This window comes from Vanessa cardui, chromosome 4 (assembly GCF_905220365.1).
Source record: "Vanessa cardui chromosome 4, ilVanCard2.1, whole genome shotgun sequence".
In the NCBI taxonomy this organism is placed as follows: domain Eukaryota; kingdom Metazoa; phylum Arthropoda; class Insecta; order Lepidoptera; family Nymphalidae; genus Vanessa; species Vanessa cardui.
This window is the reverse complement of record NC_061126.1, coordinates 9,324,118-9,343,866: the sequence shown is the minus strand read 5'-3', so window position 1 is coordinate 9,343,866 and position 19,749 is coordinate 9,324,118. Positions and strand designations below refer to the sequence as shown.

Below are 19,749 nucleotides of genomic sequence, written 5' to 3'. Positions count from 1 at the left end.
CCATAGTTATGTCTCATCTATTGCAGACGAACAGAGGTGTTTTATCCATGGGCTGTGATACTTCTAGATTGATCAGCATTTTCGACCAATCTTACTCGTGATTGGCATAACCTTTTTTAAAAGATAGAAAAAAAGAAGAAAATACATTTATGAGTTAGTTGTTTATTTGCTAAAATATTCTACGATACAAGATTTACATATGAAAGAAACATTTGTTTTATTTTATAAGAAGTTAAAAAAATGAGCTTAAAACTTGTGAAGGAATTTTAATTTTTCAAGTGACAATTATAAAAACAGATAAATAAGTTAACAATAAAAGGAATTAGTGTCGGACATTTTTGTAACGAAATTATACCAACAGTGGCGATAAAATACATTCCATACACTACAATACACTGCACAGCCAATTTCAAATTGTTTCACTATGGAAGATTTACTTTCAAACACTTCACAACACACATCACATTCACAACATTTACTTAACGTCTATAATGGCTTCATTGTATTATGGCAAGTATTCAAAAATCTAAAATATTTATTGCATAGAGAGCAAAAACTGAGATATTTCCTAATATTTGTTCCGAGATTCTAATTTATTAATTGCTATTTGATATCGACAGATAAAATCTAACGCAAGTGCAGCATATTCAATAAAATACACTCTCATAGTCAAAATTGTATGTATCTATTACGCTAATTTGATAATGAAGATATGTGTTGACAGCCTAAAATATTTTATACGTCATGCACGACAAATTTACCTATAAAAATATTTGCGGCCTTGTAAATTTTTTAAAACTTAAAAATTAGCAATGTATCTAATTGGATGTTAAAATGTATAACGCACTTCAATCGGAATTTGGCATAAAAAAATAACGCATCGAGTATTTTAAGATTAATTTGTACTTGTATCAAGAGTACGTTTTCATCACAATCACACGGATGGATCTCTGCTAATAATAATTGAGTGTTGCTATTGTGCCAATTTAAATCCGTAAATATTAATATCGTAAGTGAGATTAACAATTCTAATACTGGTAACTAATAGAGCAAGCCGTTACTTTTAATATATTCAGATTGTAGTTACAGCTTAATTTTTTTGTTTTAATAATTAGGAAATGCATTGAAATATTATTTGGATTGACACTAGTGGATATTTATAAAAAGAATATTCGAAATTCGGTTATAGTCTTAAAGTAAAATAATATGGCAAAATTAATTTTGTTACATGCAATCGCTAAAATATCTTCCAACATAAAATTTGATTGGTGTTTTTGTTATTGTTTATGTCTTGTTACAAAATCGTTACATCGTGTATACAAGTCACAAAAGTTAGACCGCGGTGACTCGCGGCGCTGACCGCTAAGACTTTTTGTCTGCTTCGAGCAATTTGTCATCAGAGCAAAACTTCTCCAATTGTTTCACGTAGTATGTATTGAAGTTTAATCTGAAAAATTAAATCATTATGAAAAACAAGACAAAATGGAACCGCTAAAGTATAATATTTGAACAAGTTGAATTTGGCCCAGACAAATTCAATAGTCTAGTACCCTAGGCTATTGAGATTTTCATTTAGTTTTTGCATCCACCAATCTGCAATAGCCCGTACATTGGAATAATCTCAAACCTGCTTCTTGGATGTGATGCAGGTACCCAGCGCAGTGGTATATGGTATGTAGCGCATTTATACTTTAACTCACTCTTCCAATGTTTTGAGTATTAATGTTTCAATATTAATGATCACACACAATTCAATATTTCTAAGATTTAGTATATTTGTTTATACATATTCAGTATAGTAATATAAATAATAACTAGCCGTGTAAACATACAAGTCAACAAAATTCAAACAACTCTAGTTACAAATTCTGCCACCCAATGGTGTCGTATGTAATAGAAAACATCTTGTAACTCTCGTAAATATTTTTTAAGTAATTTTATTTATACGATAACAGATGGCGTTGACGACGATATCGATACAAAAATAACAACGTTTTCCTAACATACCTTGCGGAAATATTGAGTAGTTTATTGGTGTTGTTGTCCCGAGCCATCCTTTCAATGTAGGCGAGCACAGAAAGCAGCGCTGCTGTGAATCTCAACCCGTAGCGAGACACTGAACGGGAAAACGAATCCGCTGAGCCGCTGGTTGTCGTGCCACAGTTCGCGCCCTGCATATTATATACATTCGTTATTAAAATACATTACAATACTGTATTCTATTCAGATTTTGTTTTAATCTGATAAAATTAAATACAATACATATCAATGAAATCACTAATAATAAACTTTACATGTTATAGCAAATACATAAATACTCGTACCTATAAAGATTAGATGTTCCTTTTATTAGTAATGATACTTATTTTATACAAAAATGAATGAGACAAAATGATATAGTGCTTTTATTTAATTAAATATGTGACGTGAGATGATTTGTACTGTTAAACACAAATATAAATATGTAATAATCTATTAGTGATATTTATATCATATAATATTTTGTTTTACTGTAAAAAATCATAATTTTATTAAATTAATTACACTATCTTCCATTGAACACTGATAACAAAATTAATTGTTTTAAATATATAGTTTGTTCATCATAAACATAAATCCCTCGACATATTCATAGAACATTGTATTGTGATGTTTTCAGGAATACTATAAATGGGAAGCATTATATGTTTCTATGTATCTATTATCCTTGTTTACTTATATACAATGTCTATGTTCGGCGAAACCGTAGCAAAAGAATAATGTTATCACGTGATGTCATTTGTTATTCACACGAAAATTGTCAAACTAAAATAGAAGGAAAAAAAAACTAGACGTTTTAATTAATATAATAGTTAATATTAGAACATTATTATTCTGTTTTATTTTCATGTCACTTAATCTATTTCAACAACTAGCCCTATTTAATTTAGATTTCGATTATAATACTCGTCATATGTAAATACATATTCAAAAAGATTTTGTACAAATAATAATTCTTTGAATTATAATTGCGGTGTAAGGCATTTTCGAAAATCAGTATAAAATTAAACAAAAAACATTTCAAAAACAAAATCCTTTCGCTTATATTTAAGAGCTAAGAAGCAAAGTCAGATAAAGTAAAATGGACTCACCGTGAAAGTCTAAAACAGAAAAGTCATGAAAAATAAGAGTAAAATCCGTCATGATTTCGTTAACACAAATACTACATGGAAGCATTGTACACGATTATATTTAGTTAATATTGCCATTACTGAGTGATAATAATTCATATGTGAACATGGCTTAATATTAATTTAATTACTACGAATATACTATATCTATCTTTATCGGTAATTAAGATTGAAATCCAAAAAAAATATATCTCCTCAATATTTTTATTCAATATAGAAACTAAGAAAAAAGGGACCTGTTCATAAATAATAATAAATAAATAATAAATATGAGACAACATCACATACATTACTCTGATCCCAATGTAAGTAGCTAAAGCAGTTGTGTTGTGGAAAATCAGAAGTAACGACGGTATTACAAACACCCAGACCCAAGATAACATAGAAAACTAATGGTAATCTACATCGACTCGGCCGGGAATCGAACCCGGGACCTCGGAGTGGCGTACCTATGAAAACCGGTGTACACATCACTCGACCACGGAGGTCGTCAAGACTGTTTATAAGACTGCAAATTTCATTTTTTTTTTAATATAGTTTTCTTTTCAATTCCTTTGTGATGTTTATTTTTCGAGACAAACATGTGTGTACAGGTTAAAATATGTCAAATTATTTGCAGCTTCATTCAAAACTTTTAGTTGACTTAAAGAAATGGATATTTAGGTCTCAAAGACCTAAATAGGTGAAGTATAAATATAAAATCTTGGTATAATTACTTTTAAATATACAAAAATATATATGTTTTCATTTTAGTCAGGCTCATGTTCACAGTAATGATGTTATAGGTACGGTTACATCAGTGATCTAAGTACATAATAAGTGCGCATGTGATGTCTAATATTTGTGGTGTACCTCACTATAGTCAATATTGTCATACGTTGATCCAAGCATACTGTTAAGCTCTGCGTCCACGAAGTACTTGTGCATCTCCTTTTGCCAATTAACGTGTTTTGTTTGCGTTAAACAATACAAAAATAAAATTAATTATTAAATCATATAAATCATATGCAAGCAAGAGATAGAATTACAAATAAAATATTACTATACATTGAAATTTATTTATTATAATTACCTGAGTAAAGGCATCAGTTACTTGTGTATATGCGTGTATATCCTTCTATATAAAAGCGTGGGTTATCTTAAATAAGCGCCGGTAAGATATCACGCTTATTTTCTAAGGTTAATAAGCAAATAGTAAGGCTTTTGATGCTAACATCAATAGTGCTAATTATGTTATACGCAATATTTCAAATATAGACCTAAAATGTTTTTATCTCTTTCTTATATGTGATATAAGAAGATGATGGTAATATTTTTTATACAAATGTTATAAATACGAAAGTAGCTCTGTCTCTGTCGCTCTTAACCGATTGACCACTTAACTGGATTTGATGAATTTTGGTACGAAGTAAACTTGAAATTTTTTTATACCTAGCACTCTTAGATCATTTCTATAAAAAATTAGAACTATCAAATATTCATCCCCTGCCTTACTTAAATAATTTAGACACAATAAAATACTACTATCTCGAACACCTATATGATGTAAATTGCATTGTTGTATACTTAACGCTTAAAACACATTTTAATTTGTTATTTATAAAAAAACTATAAAACATTATCAATTTATTTAAAATTTTGTAATGTATAAGTATTTATATTTCTAATTATACATGTACAGTCAGAGTAAGAAAACCTTCGTCAGTTTTCAAATTCATTCCTATATCGTCAACTCTTAGTACATTTTGAAACTAAAACACTAAACAGACAACTGCATTTAAAATGAAACTTACATAGTACTCTTTGCTAGACGTTTTTTATAATGTCATTGCGACGCAATATGTCATTCTTGATCGGTATGTTCACTTGGTGGTAGGGCTTTGTGCAAGCCCGTCTGGGTAGGTACCACACACTCACCAGTTATTCTACCGCCAAATAACAGTACTCAGTATTGTTGTATTCCGGATTGAAGGGTGAGTGAGCCAGTGTAACTACAGGCACAAGGGACATAACATCTTAGTTCCCAAGGCTGGTGGCACATTGACAATGTAGGGAATAGTTAATATTTCTTACAGCGTCATTGTCTATGGGTGATGGTGACCACTTGCCATCAGGTGGCCCATATGCTCGTCCGCCAACCTATACCATCAAAAAAAGCAGATTATCGTCCATATCTAGCACACAAAAATTGATCTTAAGGTAACCTTTTCTTACCCTGGCTGTACATACATAACGGTGGAATGACACAAGCATCATTTATTGAAAATGACGTACCTGCATGAAGGTACAAAACTGCACGCACACGAGGCACAGCGTGGTGACAGCTTTCAGCAGCTGCGGACTCGTCAGCATACAGTCCCCGAGACAGGACTCGAGGAAATCGTTATGCCTCTCCAGCACCTCGTCTACATTGTTCACCTATAACATAAACAAATAAATCTTAATAATGTTTATATAATTACTTTGGATTCGAGTCTCTATATTGCTCATCTGAGCAATTATCTTTGACCATAATTAAAAATAATATTTGTACTAAATTTGAGCAGTGGTGACGATCTCAAGTAACGCATTTGCCAGTCCTATAACTGCTATAAAAAAAATTTAACGTGGTAATTCTAATTAAGCCCTGTTTAATAATAAATTTCATAAGTTTATTACGAATTTATTTGCCAATTTTTAATTAATGCGAAATTTGTTTGATTGAAATGCTAATAATTGGTTTTGCGAGCATATTATGGTTTTTTTTTATAAATTTATTATAATTGAAAATGCTTTCTATTTTTAAGATATTACTTGGTTTAACCACTGTCATTGGAGCAGCGTGGTGAAATAAGTTCCAAAACTTTTTTTTATTAAGAAGGGGTGGACATAGCCGAGCCGCAGCATTTACAGACTACTGAGAATATACATACATATCATCACTATGTAACTTGTATATATCGTTACTAACGAACAAAAACATTTAGAATTTTGTACTAACATCTAGTTATCTTTGAAGAATGACTAGATAACTAATGGGCTTTTGTACGAGGCATTGCTGACTTAGATTTCGTTCGAAATTTAACCACCCAAATTAAAATATTATTTTGATAAAGAAAACATCCAACCCCTAATAGTTATATCTGTGTAACAATCGGCATTATCTACACAATAACTATGAGTAATGTAACCTTGTGACGTACAATGAGATGAAAAGAAACGCCTACATCGGTCTACAAGGCGCTCCGCCCACTGCAAAAACTTAAGGTGATGGAAAGGTTGAAAAAACTTCCATTGGGACATATAAATAATTATCACAGTTTCAATTACAAAAAAAAAAAACTTTTGTTAGAAAAAGGTTTTAAAAAAAAGTATTTATATTTCACAATGGGTACACTAAACTACAGCTACAGTCATTTTTAAACTTAACAAATGAATAAAACCATTAATCTTCCATAACGAGGCATGGTCAATGGTTAGGTGATTCAATCGGTTTCGAATGCAGTACGATATGGTAGAGCAATATGAGCGGTAATTGAGTTTGCCAGTAGCGCAGGATCAGCAAGTCTCGCCTCCCACTCGGCTGCGCGCGCGCACCGCCTCATTCTAACATCGAGCTCGAGTTGCACGGTTGCGCAGAAGCTATGTAAACCAATAGCAGACAAAGCCAGTGAATAAGTGCCTGTGACTGTGTACATAATTCAGTGATATCATTAATACTTTCCTAATTCAGGTTGGTTTAACATTCTTTACCTAATTCGTTTCGTTAAACGCCATATATCCCATCCCATAAGGGATGTTTGTTATTTATGTTTTGATTCAAGTTAATCGCAATTGCAATCGTGGACATGTGTTTTTTTTTGTAATCAAAATCAAAAGTTCGATTTGATTATAGTTTGATTTTAAATAACACGCAATCGCTTACATCAAAATTGTTCTATTTTTTTTAATATCTCAATTTTTAAATGAATACATATGTGTATACACAAAAGCGTGCAAATCATTACAACTAAACCATCGTTCTAAAATAAGTATCATTTGTCAAAAAAAAAATTTTTACTTATCTTTAATTTTATATCTGTACATTGTATGGACCCTAAATTAACGCGTTTGCATATTGCTGCGTCGAGCGAATATAAGCATAAAAGTTTCACGATTTCGCAAGAAATATAAGGTTTAAAAACAAAGTTTACCAAATTGGGCAATATAACAAACATATGTGGGTGTAAACATTGAACTGGGATATTAACATACGATGACTGAAGCCCTCAAACAAGGTCGACGAGACGAGAGTGACGTCATCATATTTATGATGATGCAGGACATACGGGTCGACGAATAGATCTCGCGGGAAGTGTTATGGTAATTGATAAAGTGGGCTAACTTGTGCACACGATATACTATAATAAACGTTCAACGACATATCCGGCGCTAGTGAAACAAAAAAACGACGCCAAGTTGATATTTACGGATCTTATGTCCGAGAAGCTCAGTTATTAAACTGGTTAGCCTCAGCCTAGGTATGTTAGCTGATTGACTTACAACGAAGGAATGTTGGGTTAGGTTCATTTAATACCTATAGTATTATATAATACTGCTTGTGGCTTTGTGGTGAAAAAAAAAACAATATTTTTTTAAAGAAAATTGTTAAAATAAGTCTTAAGTTTTAATGTAATTGGTATTTCAGACACAACTGTACTTAAATCGTATCGGTAGTATTTTTATTTATTTCTAAAAACGTGACACAGCGGTTAAATTGATAGAGATTAACGTTGATTAGATATTAATAAGATTGTAGAAGCACTACTGAAGGAAACTATTCTTTAACTAGAACATAGTTAATCGTTTATTGTGTCTATATATTGAACCTTTTTGGTTTGGTCTCTTCCCGAAAGAAAATAATATAAAATTGTTTACATACATCGTTACGAGATTGTGAAAAATATCTTAATCTAATTGTTAGTTTCGATTGTAACAATTGTAAAGAATGGCAGACGTTGAACATTTATTATTTTCGTGACAATAATCATACTGACATGAATCATATCAACAATCTTAAATATCATATTGGACAGGTCATATTGCAAAAGCATTTTCAATTAATTTGTGTGTTAAAATAAATGACCTTTAAGCCCTAAAGGTACTGGCGAGATAACGATTCTGACAGGAGCGATTCGATTGATTTTGAAAGTCATCAATCGATTCGAGCGATCATATTCGGACATACGATTTATGAAATAGGTTACTTGTTTCCCACGGCTTTCTTACGCGATCATCAAACCAGCATGTTTGTGCAGTTTCATTTGTAAATTATGTGTGTAACGCGATTAAGTATTCAGTGTGACGAATGAATGGTTTTACTTGTAGCTATTGATTTACAAACGCAACTTTAGCTTCCGTGGTTTTATATCGTTTTATAAACAGTAACAAACATTCGCATTTGTATGAATGTCAAGTTGCTCAAGTTGAAAATGCTCTGCGGTATACAAGACACTAGACAGTGTGAAAGGAACTCGTTTGATTGCAAACCCTTGAGATTTTACTGCAACCCTTTATAATGTAATATTAGTAGTAATTCAAAAACTTACAAAAAAACTAATAATAATAATTTGAATGCTGATTTATTTTTATGAGAAACAACTCAAAATTCAATTAAATTTCTTTCATCAAGATGAAAAATAATTAGTTTTCAAAAGTCGTGGTTTATGTTCGGTACAAATTTAAAGTTTCCATATCTCATATATTATTGTTCATATGTTTTAAGTCTATGAATAAACATTATTAGACATTTTTGCCTTACCGCAAGGTACCTGTGGCATTAATAACATCGATGGAACGATGACAACATTTCGCCCACATCGGCCAACAGACCAAATATGTAGCAGAGTATAATGCATAATACGCTCTCATTTGCTACTTGAATACAATATTAACTTCCGTAACAGAAACCAATAAACTGTTACCCGTGCAACCGAATTTGGCGTCAGAGCTGTTATCACCTCACAGGTCACCAATTCCAATCGAAGGTTATTTCAAATGGCACGGCTTTATTTGGTTGTGTCAACTCCGAACATATTATCATTTGATCAAAAGCTTCAAAAAAGTATGCGTATAAAGATAATAATTTCAAAGAAATATGAGTAATAACTTCTATTTCGGACAGAATAAAAAGTAAAAAAAAATACTCATTATTGCTGGTCCGTAAAGCGATATTTCGAGCAAGTACAGAAACAATATAAAACTAAAACATACGAAGCGAGCAAATTCGTCGGGGGACCCGTCGTGCGTAACGACAGATGGAAAGTGTTTAGAGGCGCTGGTATAAATGAACCAGTGATCTCTGTAAAAACTGTTAATCAGAAAACGGGTGAATCCGCGTCTGTGCCGGTCCAGCGACTCAAAATAGAAACTCAGAACAGCGCAGTTTCAATCGCACTTCAGGATATCGTTAAAGAGCCGTCGTTTAATCGATTTTTATGACCTATTAGGCACTTTTTTATACGGGCATCTGATCGATCCAATGTACTGGTAACGTAATTACTGACATGAAATTGAAAAGTTAATATTCATTACATTAACGTGCTACGCGAATTAAATCGTTGTCGTAAATATTGACAATTCCTAAACAAAAAGGTATTTTATAAGAATATATACTCATTTGGACAAGATTAAAAAAATAGCTTTGATTTAGTAAGTAGGGTAACAAGTATAGCGGAACACATTATTTCGTACTTAAGCTAAATTTCCTACGAAAGTGTTAAAAACTCGATTATATATTTAGGGTCTACGAAATTAAGTACAATGTTGACTAAAAATGTCCGACTCACTCGTCGGAACGCGGGTCTAAATTGAAATATCGTGTGCGGAACGGAAGGCTTTTACTGTTTAGTTGGTCAAGTGCCGGATATGTGGCAACCATAACTAATTCTCTAGAGATTTTTAAGTATATTTATATATATGGTGAAGTATAGACCAGTTTTAAATCATACCATAACATACTGCACGAGACGTTCTTTTTACGAATATTCAAAAAACGTGACTAGAATAACGATACACATTTTTCATTTCAGCAAACAATAGTATACATGGCTCTCGTAATCTTATTGGAGTAAATAAATCGTAGCCCGCATACTGCTCGGTTTAAACAGGCTATCGGTGGTATCGGTCGACTGTTGTACAAAGACTTTTAGTAACTACCTGAATCGTACTTAACCAGCTTAAAATAATGCTATTAATTTACGTTACACATACAAAATTATAGGTCCTGTCTGCAAGCTTTGTTGATACTAGAATTTACATGTTTACTTACTATGTAGGTACAGTCGGGGTAAGAAAAGGGTCGCCACCTTAAAATCTATTTTCGTGTGCTGCGTATGAGCGATAATCTGTTTTACCGATCGAGAATGACATATTGCGTCGCAATGATTTGATGTTTAGATTCAAAAGGTACTAAGACTTTAAGACTTGACAAAAGAATAAATTTGAAAACTGGCGAAGGTTTTCTTACTCTGACTGTACATAAAACTATATTATTTTGATAGGATATTTCATCAATAATTGGTCGATTGGTCTTTATGGCAGCAACCAATAAAAAATCTACTAGTAGACGTATTAAATGAACTTGAAGTGAAAATCTCATTTTCCCTGATTATATTTTATTATTAACTACAACTTAGGTAAGACTTGTTTATCACTTGTCGATTAGGAATAGTGGATTATGTCGATGTCAGATAAATATAGACATTACATTATATTTTGCACATAGTAATTGGATTAATTCCATTAGTATTCAATGGAAGAGCAGTCGGGAAGCAACATTATTCTGCTCATAGTGTACAGCACAGTTATAATGATATTTCACCTAATTTACCTAAAAACCGGTACGGTTTGCATTAATTACAAACCCGTTCTGTTTTTTATGATGTAAATATAATTTATTTTATGATGTAATCATAATTTGATTTTTTTAAAATGTGGTATCTCTATCCTAGACATAAATAATGAAATGCCATCAAAATAACATATAAAAACATCAATAACCAAATATTATACGTGACATTCCAAGCACACTCAGTATATTTGGTACGGTATATTTATATATTATAACTAGATTCTCTTCCCGGCTTCACGCAGATAAAATTAGGATCTATTTACTACTTTTGGATGGAAGTACAAACATAAAAAGAAAAATTCTCGTTTATTTATCGGCTACGTAAGTGTTTTCTCTGTTATATTATGTATAAATCACTTTCACTTTATTGATGAAAACCGCACTAAAATCTACATCTTAAATCGTACAGACGGCGGGAACTTTGTTTTATACTATGTAGATATACTATAGTTTATTATTTTGTAATTACAAATTAGGCATAGAACATACAATATAAAGCTACATTTTAATACCTAATGTACATATTTCGTTAAGTGAGATTATGTATTCAAGGCGTCATGTAGTTGAGATAAAATGAGATCACGTTTTAAATTTGATTGCGTTAAATAAGATTCGTAATGATTTTTAATATTTGACTCTCTCTGCGTTCATCTAAAAATAAAACGAAATAACTTTAATATAATAATATGCACGTTTCTTAGTAAAAGTTAAAAATAAAATAGGAAGCATTAAATAATTTACATTACATAATTAAAATTTTCGGTATTATAGTAAAAAGATTTTAGTAATTATCATATGCGGGTCGCAAAAGAAGCGCGTAGACAGAACAAAATAAAACTTAATAATGTGTAACAGCAACGGAAGTCGGTAATGATAATGTCCGGTCGATTATTATCAACAAACAAATCAGTAAAAGTATTCTACAGACTTATATAATAACAGTAATGTTTTCCCGGCATATATCGGTTATCGCGGCCAATCGCAAATACACGTTACGACATTATCTAATTTATAAGCTGTCTCAATCTTACAATCCAACAATGCCAGGGAAGAGTAGAAAAAAGGGAATACGTGTCTTTTGAGTATATACTCGTACTTATATTATTAAGTTTTAAATATATACTTCAAACTGATTTCCAAAATTACTTCTTAATTTTGAAATTCGAACTGATAGTGAAAATTTCTCAGGTAAATTAGTTAAGACTTAATATGGGTTTAGGTGTCTAGTCCAGAATATTAGTAACCTCAAGCTATACAAAGATATTAAATACGTTATTTCATTACAAATTACGAAAATATCATAACGGATATTACATTCATCATTAAAACATTAAAAATAACGAAATAGCATTTAAGAATTCATAAAATGCAAAATGTATAGCGAGCTAACATAGCAACTTAGGAAAATACAATACGTGAGTCGTCATAACTATATTGAAAATAAACAATAGATACTTCAAAAGCAAAATAGATAACCACCACTAATACAGGAATCCGTGTTCCCATGAATCAAACATGTTTATATTTTAAATAAACAAGCCGCAAACAAAGGCGATAGGATTCGCTGACAGATTAACGGTAAACCTGTAAGTGTTCATGATATTATGAAATCAACTATTCGACTATGAAAACTCAGATACAAAATCGATAAAAACTTGATTGGATCGAACAAAACTTATTACTAATTATTAAAACACATACATTTACGTTTAGAAATCTTAATAAAGATTTAAATTTGTAATGTTAAATGTTTACAATTTTAAAACGAAAATAAGCGGTTCAAAATACTCATACACATCACACATATTATAAAGTAAATTGCTAGCACTTAAATTGAGCATTGACGATATCAGTAATATGTTCAATAGTTCATACATTAGTAATTTATGGCAGGAATTAATATTTATGAATGTACCATATTTTATCCACGGGCGGCATGACTTTTAAAGAGAGAAAGATAAGACATCAATACGCAGCTTCCTTGGATATGAGACCTTGACATGAATAAAGGTTCATATGAAAATAAGCCCTTTGTCTGTGGAGCCTGAATATTTATTGTGTAAAATTACCATGGACTTTTAGCCTTTGAAGAAGATACTATTTAAATACAGAATGAATTGGATGAAATATAAAACCTCCTTTATGCCGATCTATTTAAATTATTTAAACAAAAAGGCTTGAGTAACTTGTCTAAGTATTTTTTGTCATGTGAACAAATTTAAGATTGAATAAAAGTCGTAAGACACGCCTCCGGACATCTTGAAATAGTCATTATTGTTATTGGTCGAAATGTCAAGGGGTCGCTAATTCGTAGGGTAATTGTACTTATGTTGTAATTTTAAATTATGGTTCACGAAAAACATTCTAGTTAATTCTTTGAACTCATTATCCACGTTATATTACTTTTTAATTTTAAAATTGTAATTGTGAAAGAACTCATGTAATATTTGTGTCAAAATATATGTGCGTGTGTTTATGTACGCTGTTCATAGAAACTCTATCTTCTTTCTTTGTTGTCGCATATTTTGAGTACTTATTATACTACTGGTACTATCTTGATACTTATTTACTCACTATTATTAAAAATAATAGTGAGTTTTTAGTAGTATTAATGTTACAAAAATGCTGGGTTTTGTCTTCGAAATCGTTGAAATTAATAATCAGACGAGGTATTTGTGTAATTTTATTCAGACGGGAGATATTGTGTATACTTTATAATTTTGATCATTTTACGCTTGGCATATTTCAGGTGAATTTAAAAAAAACCTTTTTAAAAAGGTTTTACTCAGACAAAAATAAACATTACTAGTCATCCTATTTAATAAAGTAGAATTAAGAATGTAAAATAAAGAAAATATTTCAAAAAAATGTTAATGTAACTAATGTATGTACGATTCGAAACAGTGTCGGACAATGGGATCATCGGACATCTGAATGCGGACACAAGTACATTGTTGTTCTCGTAAACATGTGCTGTATCTCATGCTTCACCGTTCCATTGACCGATCAGCGAATTTACGTAATTCGTAATAATAACTTGCCACAGATAGATTGCTTTCTTTTAAGCAGATCTATATGGGCTTTAATCAATATTCATAAGCTTACATATACATTCAAAATTAGAATAGTGAAGATATTATTAACACTATTCCAATTAAAAAAATAATTAAAAATGATTAACCCTTGGATTATATATCATTTGAATTGTCAATAGCCCTGGACTACAGTTTATCAAATCTTAACTACCTAATATGTACTCGCCACTTACTTTTACTTCTAAAATACATTAATTACTTTAAATATTTGATTAAAATTGGCTTAAAGTTAATTAAATTATTAATTTAGTATTATCGACTTAAAGTCTTAGTTAATCACTGCATTGAGAGTATTTTATAGCGCTTGCTTTATGCTGTCTTATACTTCAAGAAAATAGCATAAAACTTCAGGGATCTTAGCAGGTTCGGGTCGCATTATCGACTTCTCGAACTATGAGAGTTAAGGTATAAAATGTGCACTACAATACCCCCTGCGGAACCAAATTCAGTCGACGATGAATATATGATTTACTTGTTCATCGTTATTTTCTAAGATGACAATTAATATTTATATTCTAACCAACACGCACCTAATATGTTTGTTATTGACTTTAGTTTTTAAAAAGAGGAATCTGTTATTCTTTACAAAAACTAAAACACTTGGACTTAATTACGTGTTAAAATATTTTACATAATTATGCCATAGTAACAGAATTCAAGGCGAGGTTTAGTCATGGTGTATTAACGAAAGAGCATACGACAAATATTTCACCTACTAAGCCCACACTTAGCAAATAAAACTACCTCATACTAATACACCACTAGGCGATGTAACTTTAAGCTAAAACAATTCAAATATGTTCTGCGTGTTATTCTATAATAAAGTATTGCAAATATTATTATGATAATATTTTTTATGATTACATTTCATGTATCAGATAACTTTCAATAATAAAAATAATAATCGACAAAATCGTCTAACAGCTCACAATTACCTCACTAAAACTTTGGGTTCATATTTCCAGAAATTAGTAAATTACTTAAATTGACTGTTATTTAGTATTATATTTAAATAAACATATATGTTTATCTCCAGCGATCATGATAAGAGTCTATATTAGAATAAAGATAAAAAAACTTTAGATTTACGTATTTCATGAGATTAAAAAATACATCAGCTAAAACAGTTCTAGATTAATATTTATGAAACAACACTATTCCACTTTACCATTTATATTCACTTTTATTTTATTTCCAAAGTTCCGATAACAGCGTCGTCAACTTTCAAACGCTATTTTTACGAAAATCCATAATGAATATCATAGATTGTTTAAGCTCCGCCAGTATCGCGCCAAATCAATGTCAAATGTTGTTTATTTTACTTTTTTCCTCTTGTGGTTGGAATAGACTATTGCCAGTAAAGCTCGCAATCGGCATAATTTTTGAACACCATCAACGAGGTCTTTGTACAATATATGCAAGCATGTAGTGATTAAAAAAACGCGATTCGTGATATTTAACAAAACGTAATTTCCTTAACCAATTGAATTATATTAAATTAAAAAAAAAATAAGTTAACGTTACAATTTAATTAAATATGAAGTCTATTTGTGATAGGCTTGAAAATAGAAAAGGGTTTATGTTCGTATCTAAGTCACAAGTAAGATAATGAGAGCAAATGGGAGCAATTACTTGATACTAGTAAGCGGCGCGTGCTGTACGAGAATAGCATTAATTTTATGGCATTGGGAGAAATTTTGAATAATTGCACCTTCATTATACTCGTCGGCCCATATCATAGGAGCTCATTAAAGAACATGATGAAATTGACCTTATTCGTATTTTTTAGCAATTAACGGCTTACTATGCCGTCTTTTTTGTTTAAGTTTTTTCGCCATTAAAAGGTATGAGTGAATAAGAAAGTATCAAAAAAATAATAAACTTATCAAGGCAATAGTAAAAACCCAAATAATTAAAGACATTAATAAGAATACAGTCTACATCTTTCTTTAGTGAGCAAACTTTGAGCTTAAACCGGTATCTTGTTATTTCAAAGATTAACACGTAGCTAAGGGCTCATTTACACTGATCATTTTACATTCACACGAATGTTTAAGCTGCCATTTAACATTTTTAATCAAATTGACAACTCCAACATACGGTTAATGCTGGAAATTTTAGTTACTAAAAAAACTATTTACAAGGAGTAAATCATCATGATTGTGACCAATTGTTGATTGTATCTAATTGTTCAATTGCAGTAATTAGTGGCCTCAATTTAATAATAATAGTACCTAAATGTTTACTTTTATAAGAAAATTGGTTGACCTAAATAAGGGACGAAATATTCTCACTTTACAGATGCCAGTGTGTTATAAGACATGACACGGGACAGCTACGAGATGAACGCCAACCGCCTGTCGCGAGGTGGCTCACTCTTTGGAAGTGATCCTCAAGTGCAACTTAGGACAGCGCTTCGAAACAATGACTTCGCAACGTTTAAGAAGCTGGTTAGCTATGGAGCAGTCGATCTTGAACATGTTTATCAATATCCTGACTACAAAAGCTGTCTTGAATTGGCCATATCAGAGCCTAATAGAGTTGAATTTGTGAAATTGTTGTTACAACATGAAGTTCAAGTTAACAAAATAAATGAGACACACGGAGAAGCTCCAATACATTTTGCTGTAGAAAATGGTAACGTTGAAGCACTATCGGTACTTTTAGAAGATGATAGAATAGATGTGAACATCAAATCTAAGGGAAATACTGCATTGCTTATGGCAATTAAAAAAATACAAGATTTAGACGATGACCGTGAACGTGAGTTAGATTTGTACGAAGAAATGATTGAAAAGTTACTTAAAGCTGGTTGCAATGCTAATGCTCCCGATTTAAGAGGCGTTACACCCGTTTATTCGGCCGCAAAACAGGGACTTGAGAGAGTTGTTACATATATTTTGGATTATTCTAAAGATACAATTGACTTGGATACATATAAAGATATTAGAGGTCGAACAGCCAGGTTTTATTTGCAAGAAGCTTTTCCTCATCTTCTACCAAAATTTGATTCTATGTCCGAAAGTGAAGATGTAATCGATGTCGATAAATTGTTCTATTATTTAAATAGACACGAAGAGGATAACTTTATCAGAGATTTCTCAAAAATCGTTAAAAAGAATGAACATCGATCTATGTTAGCTGCTAATAACGGTTCGAATACAATGTTACAATTAGCAGTCGATAAAGGCTTTGAAAAGGTTGTGTTATTATTACTTAATTCTGGAGCAGATCCAAATACGACGTGCGCAAGCAATACAAATCGACCGGTAGCTTTAGCTTGTCGCAATGGATACTCTAAAATACTCAAAATGTTTATCGACAATGAGTCTACTTTGTTTGATTCTGTTAATAGCGAATCTCTTATACAAATAACAGTAAAAGGTATGCGATCAGCTGTAAATAGTCCAAAAGTTGACTTTAACGCCTGTCTTCATTTATTATTGACCCATCCTAAAATCAACATAAATGTCAATCACCAAGATATGAAAGATAATACAGCTTTACATTATGCTGCGAGGAATGGGGACAGCGATACTGTGTTGGAGTTACTTAGAAAGGGAGCTTGTGTAGGATTACATAATAAGTTCAATGAGCCACCTTTGGCTGATATAAATGCTAAAACTCTTGAGACATACTTAGACGAATGCATTACGACAAACAGTCAACGACCCAGCGATGATGATTACGAGATTCATATTAAATACAGTTTCCTAGTATATCCCAATAACTCTTTGGAGAACGAGTTATGTAAGGTACCTTTGATGGATAACTCGAACAATAACAATAGTACACCGAAAGAATATGACGCTATATTAGCTCCTGAAACAGAAGCCCTATTGTACATGACTAGAAATGAGGATTTACGTCCACTTCTTAAGCATCCAGTAATTACTAGTTTTCTATATTTAAAATGGCAACGAATTAGCAGTCTGTTTTATGCAAACATAACATTTTACTCACTCTTGTGGTTATGTTTAGTTTTATACATTATATTAGGATACCGAACCGAAAAGCAACAGGTTAATTCATTTGAAGCTTTAAACGTCGTGACTCATATCGGAGCTATTATTGGCTTAATTCTTTTGATTATAAGAGAATTATTTCAATTTTTAGTTTCTCCTACAAGATATTTACAGAGCATTGAAAATTGGATGGAAATTGCTTTAATTTTCGTAACAGCTTGGATTGTTTGTTACGATTCAGCGCAAGAATCCACAAAACAACAGTTGTCTGCAGTTGCCATTCTATTATCGTCAGCCGAGCTCGTTTTACTCATTGGCCAATTCCCAACACTATCAACAAATATTGTCATGTTACGGACTGTTTCGTGGAATTTCTTCAAGTTTCTACTTTGGTATTGCATTCTGATTATAGCATTCGCTCTGAGTTTCTATACATTGTTTCGGAAAGATCAAGAAGATGAAGAACAAATACCACCGAATCCCAACAAAAATGGCGAAGAAGAAGAAGAGGAAGACTTTTTTGAAGATCCAGGACGCTCGCTATTCAAAACTATTGTTATGTTGACAGGAGAATTCGACGCTGGATCTATTAAGTTCAGTACATTCCCAGTGACAAGTCACGTCATTTTTATTGTATTCGTTTTTATGATACCCATAGTGCTATTCAATTTGCTAAATGGTTTAGCCGTTAGTGATACTCAAGAGATAAGGGCGAACGCTGAGTTGGTAGGTCATGTATCTCGAGTCAGACTCATATCTTATTTCGAAAGTGTTCTTATTGGTAAAATATACACAAAACCTTTAAAATGCTGGTCATGGCTACCATCATATTTACAAGATCTGAATATCATTAAGCCACAAATGCTTTGTATAAAACCTTTTGCGAGAAGAATAAGTTTATTTCCCTTCTTTTTGCCAAAATATCGAATAATTGTAAAACCTAATCAAGATAATAGAATAGAAATTCCCCATGCGGAACCACTTGGTAAATATGGAGATGATTATGAAGATATTGAAAGCGGAAAATGTTGTTTTGAACGATGCCAAGCTTATAAATTGGACAGGAAAATTGTTAAAAATGCAAAGGTTGTTATAAACAAGAAGACCTATGTATCTGATTTCGACGACATAAAGAACAGACTTACTCAATATGAAACAAAAATTGTAAGCCTTGAAAATACATTAAAAAAGGTTTTACTGAAGTTAGAATAAACTTCATTTATTCCATTATTTTATTTTAAATGTAACTAGTTTAAGTTTGTTCTTTTCTGGAAGATTTTTATTTATGTAATTCTTAGTTATTTTCATTTTTGCTTTATATTTAAGACGCTGCCTATGATTTTATATCTATCATGTTTTAAGTTTTATAATATATTTTTAACGATACTCAAAATAAACTATTTGAAAAATAATTGTATTTTCTTTTGTGTCTTTTTGTTTGTGTATATATAGTCCGCAGGACATTAAGCTACAAAAATAATAACTAGCCTTTTTTAATTTTGATATCTAACTTTAGCATCTTTTATTCGATATTTTTAGAAAGGTAGGACAGCAGAGCTAGTGTTGAGTAGAGGAGATACACGAAGTGTAAGATCTGGATGGCATTCAAACCCCAAGGTGATTGTCTTGTTCGACGTCTGAACTAGAGT

At 31.5% G+C, this 19,749-nt stretch overlaps 2 protein-coding genes across 3 annotated transcripts; one reads left to right on the top strand and one right to left on the bottom strand.

Moving 5' to 3' along the window:
• Window positions 1-157: 157 nt before the first annotated feature.
• LOC124544011 (gamma-tubulin complex component 2 homolog) lies at window positions 158-5,607 on the bottom strand. 2 transcript variants are annotated; one of them, XM_047122360.1, is made up of 5 exons: window positions 5,445-5,607; window positions 4,023-4,100; window positions 3,132-3,140; window positions 2,008-2,171; window positions 158-1,447 (listed from the first exon to the last, which is right to left on the bottom strand). In XM_047122360.1, the coding sequence occupies exons 1-5, from the start codon at window positions 5,520-5,522 to the stop codon at window positions 1,363-1,365; spliced, it is 414 nt and encodes a 137-aa protein (XP_046978316.1). In that variant the 5' UTR covers window positions 5,523-5,607; the 3' UTR covers window positions 158-1,362. The 2 variants fall into 2 exon arrangements, with proteins under 2 accessions (XP_046978316.1, XP_046978318.1); XM_047122362.1 differs by lacking the exon at window positions 3,132-3,140 and having other exon boundaries at window positions 5,445-5,606.
• A 1,030-nt stretch (window positions 5,608-6,637) lies between these two features.
• On the top strand, window positions 6,638-19,484 carry LOC124544010 (transient receptor potential cation channel protein painless). The gene is made up of 2 exons (XM_047122359.1): window positions 6,638-6,882; window positions 16,437-19,484. Exon 2 carries the CDS (start codon window positions 16,457-16,459, stop codon window positions 19,310-19,312), a length of 2,856 nt encoding a protein of 951 aa, XP_046978315.1. The 5' UTR covers window positions 6,638-6,882; window positions 16,437-16,456; the 3' UTR covers window positions 19,313-19,484.
• Window positions 19,485-19,749: the final 265 nt, after the last annotated feature.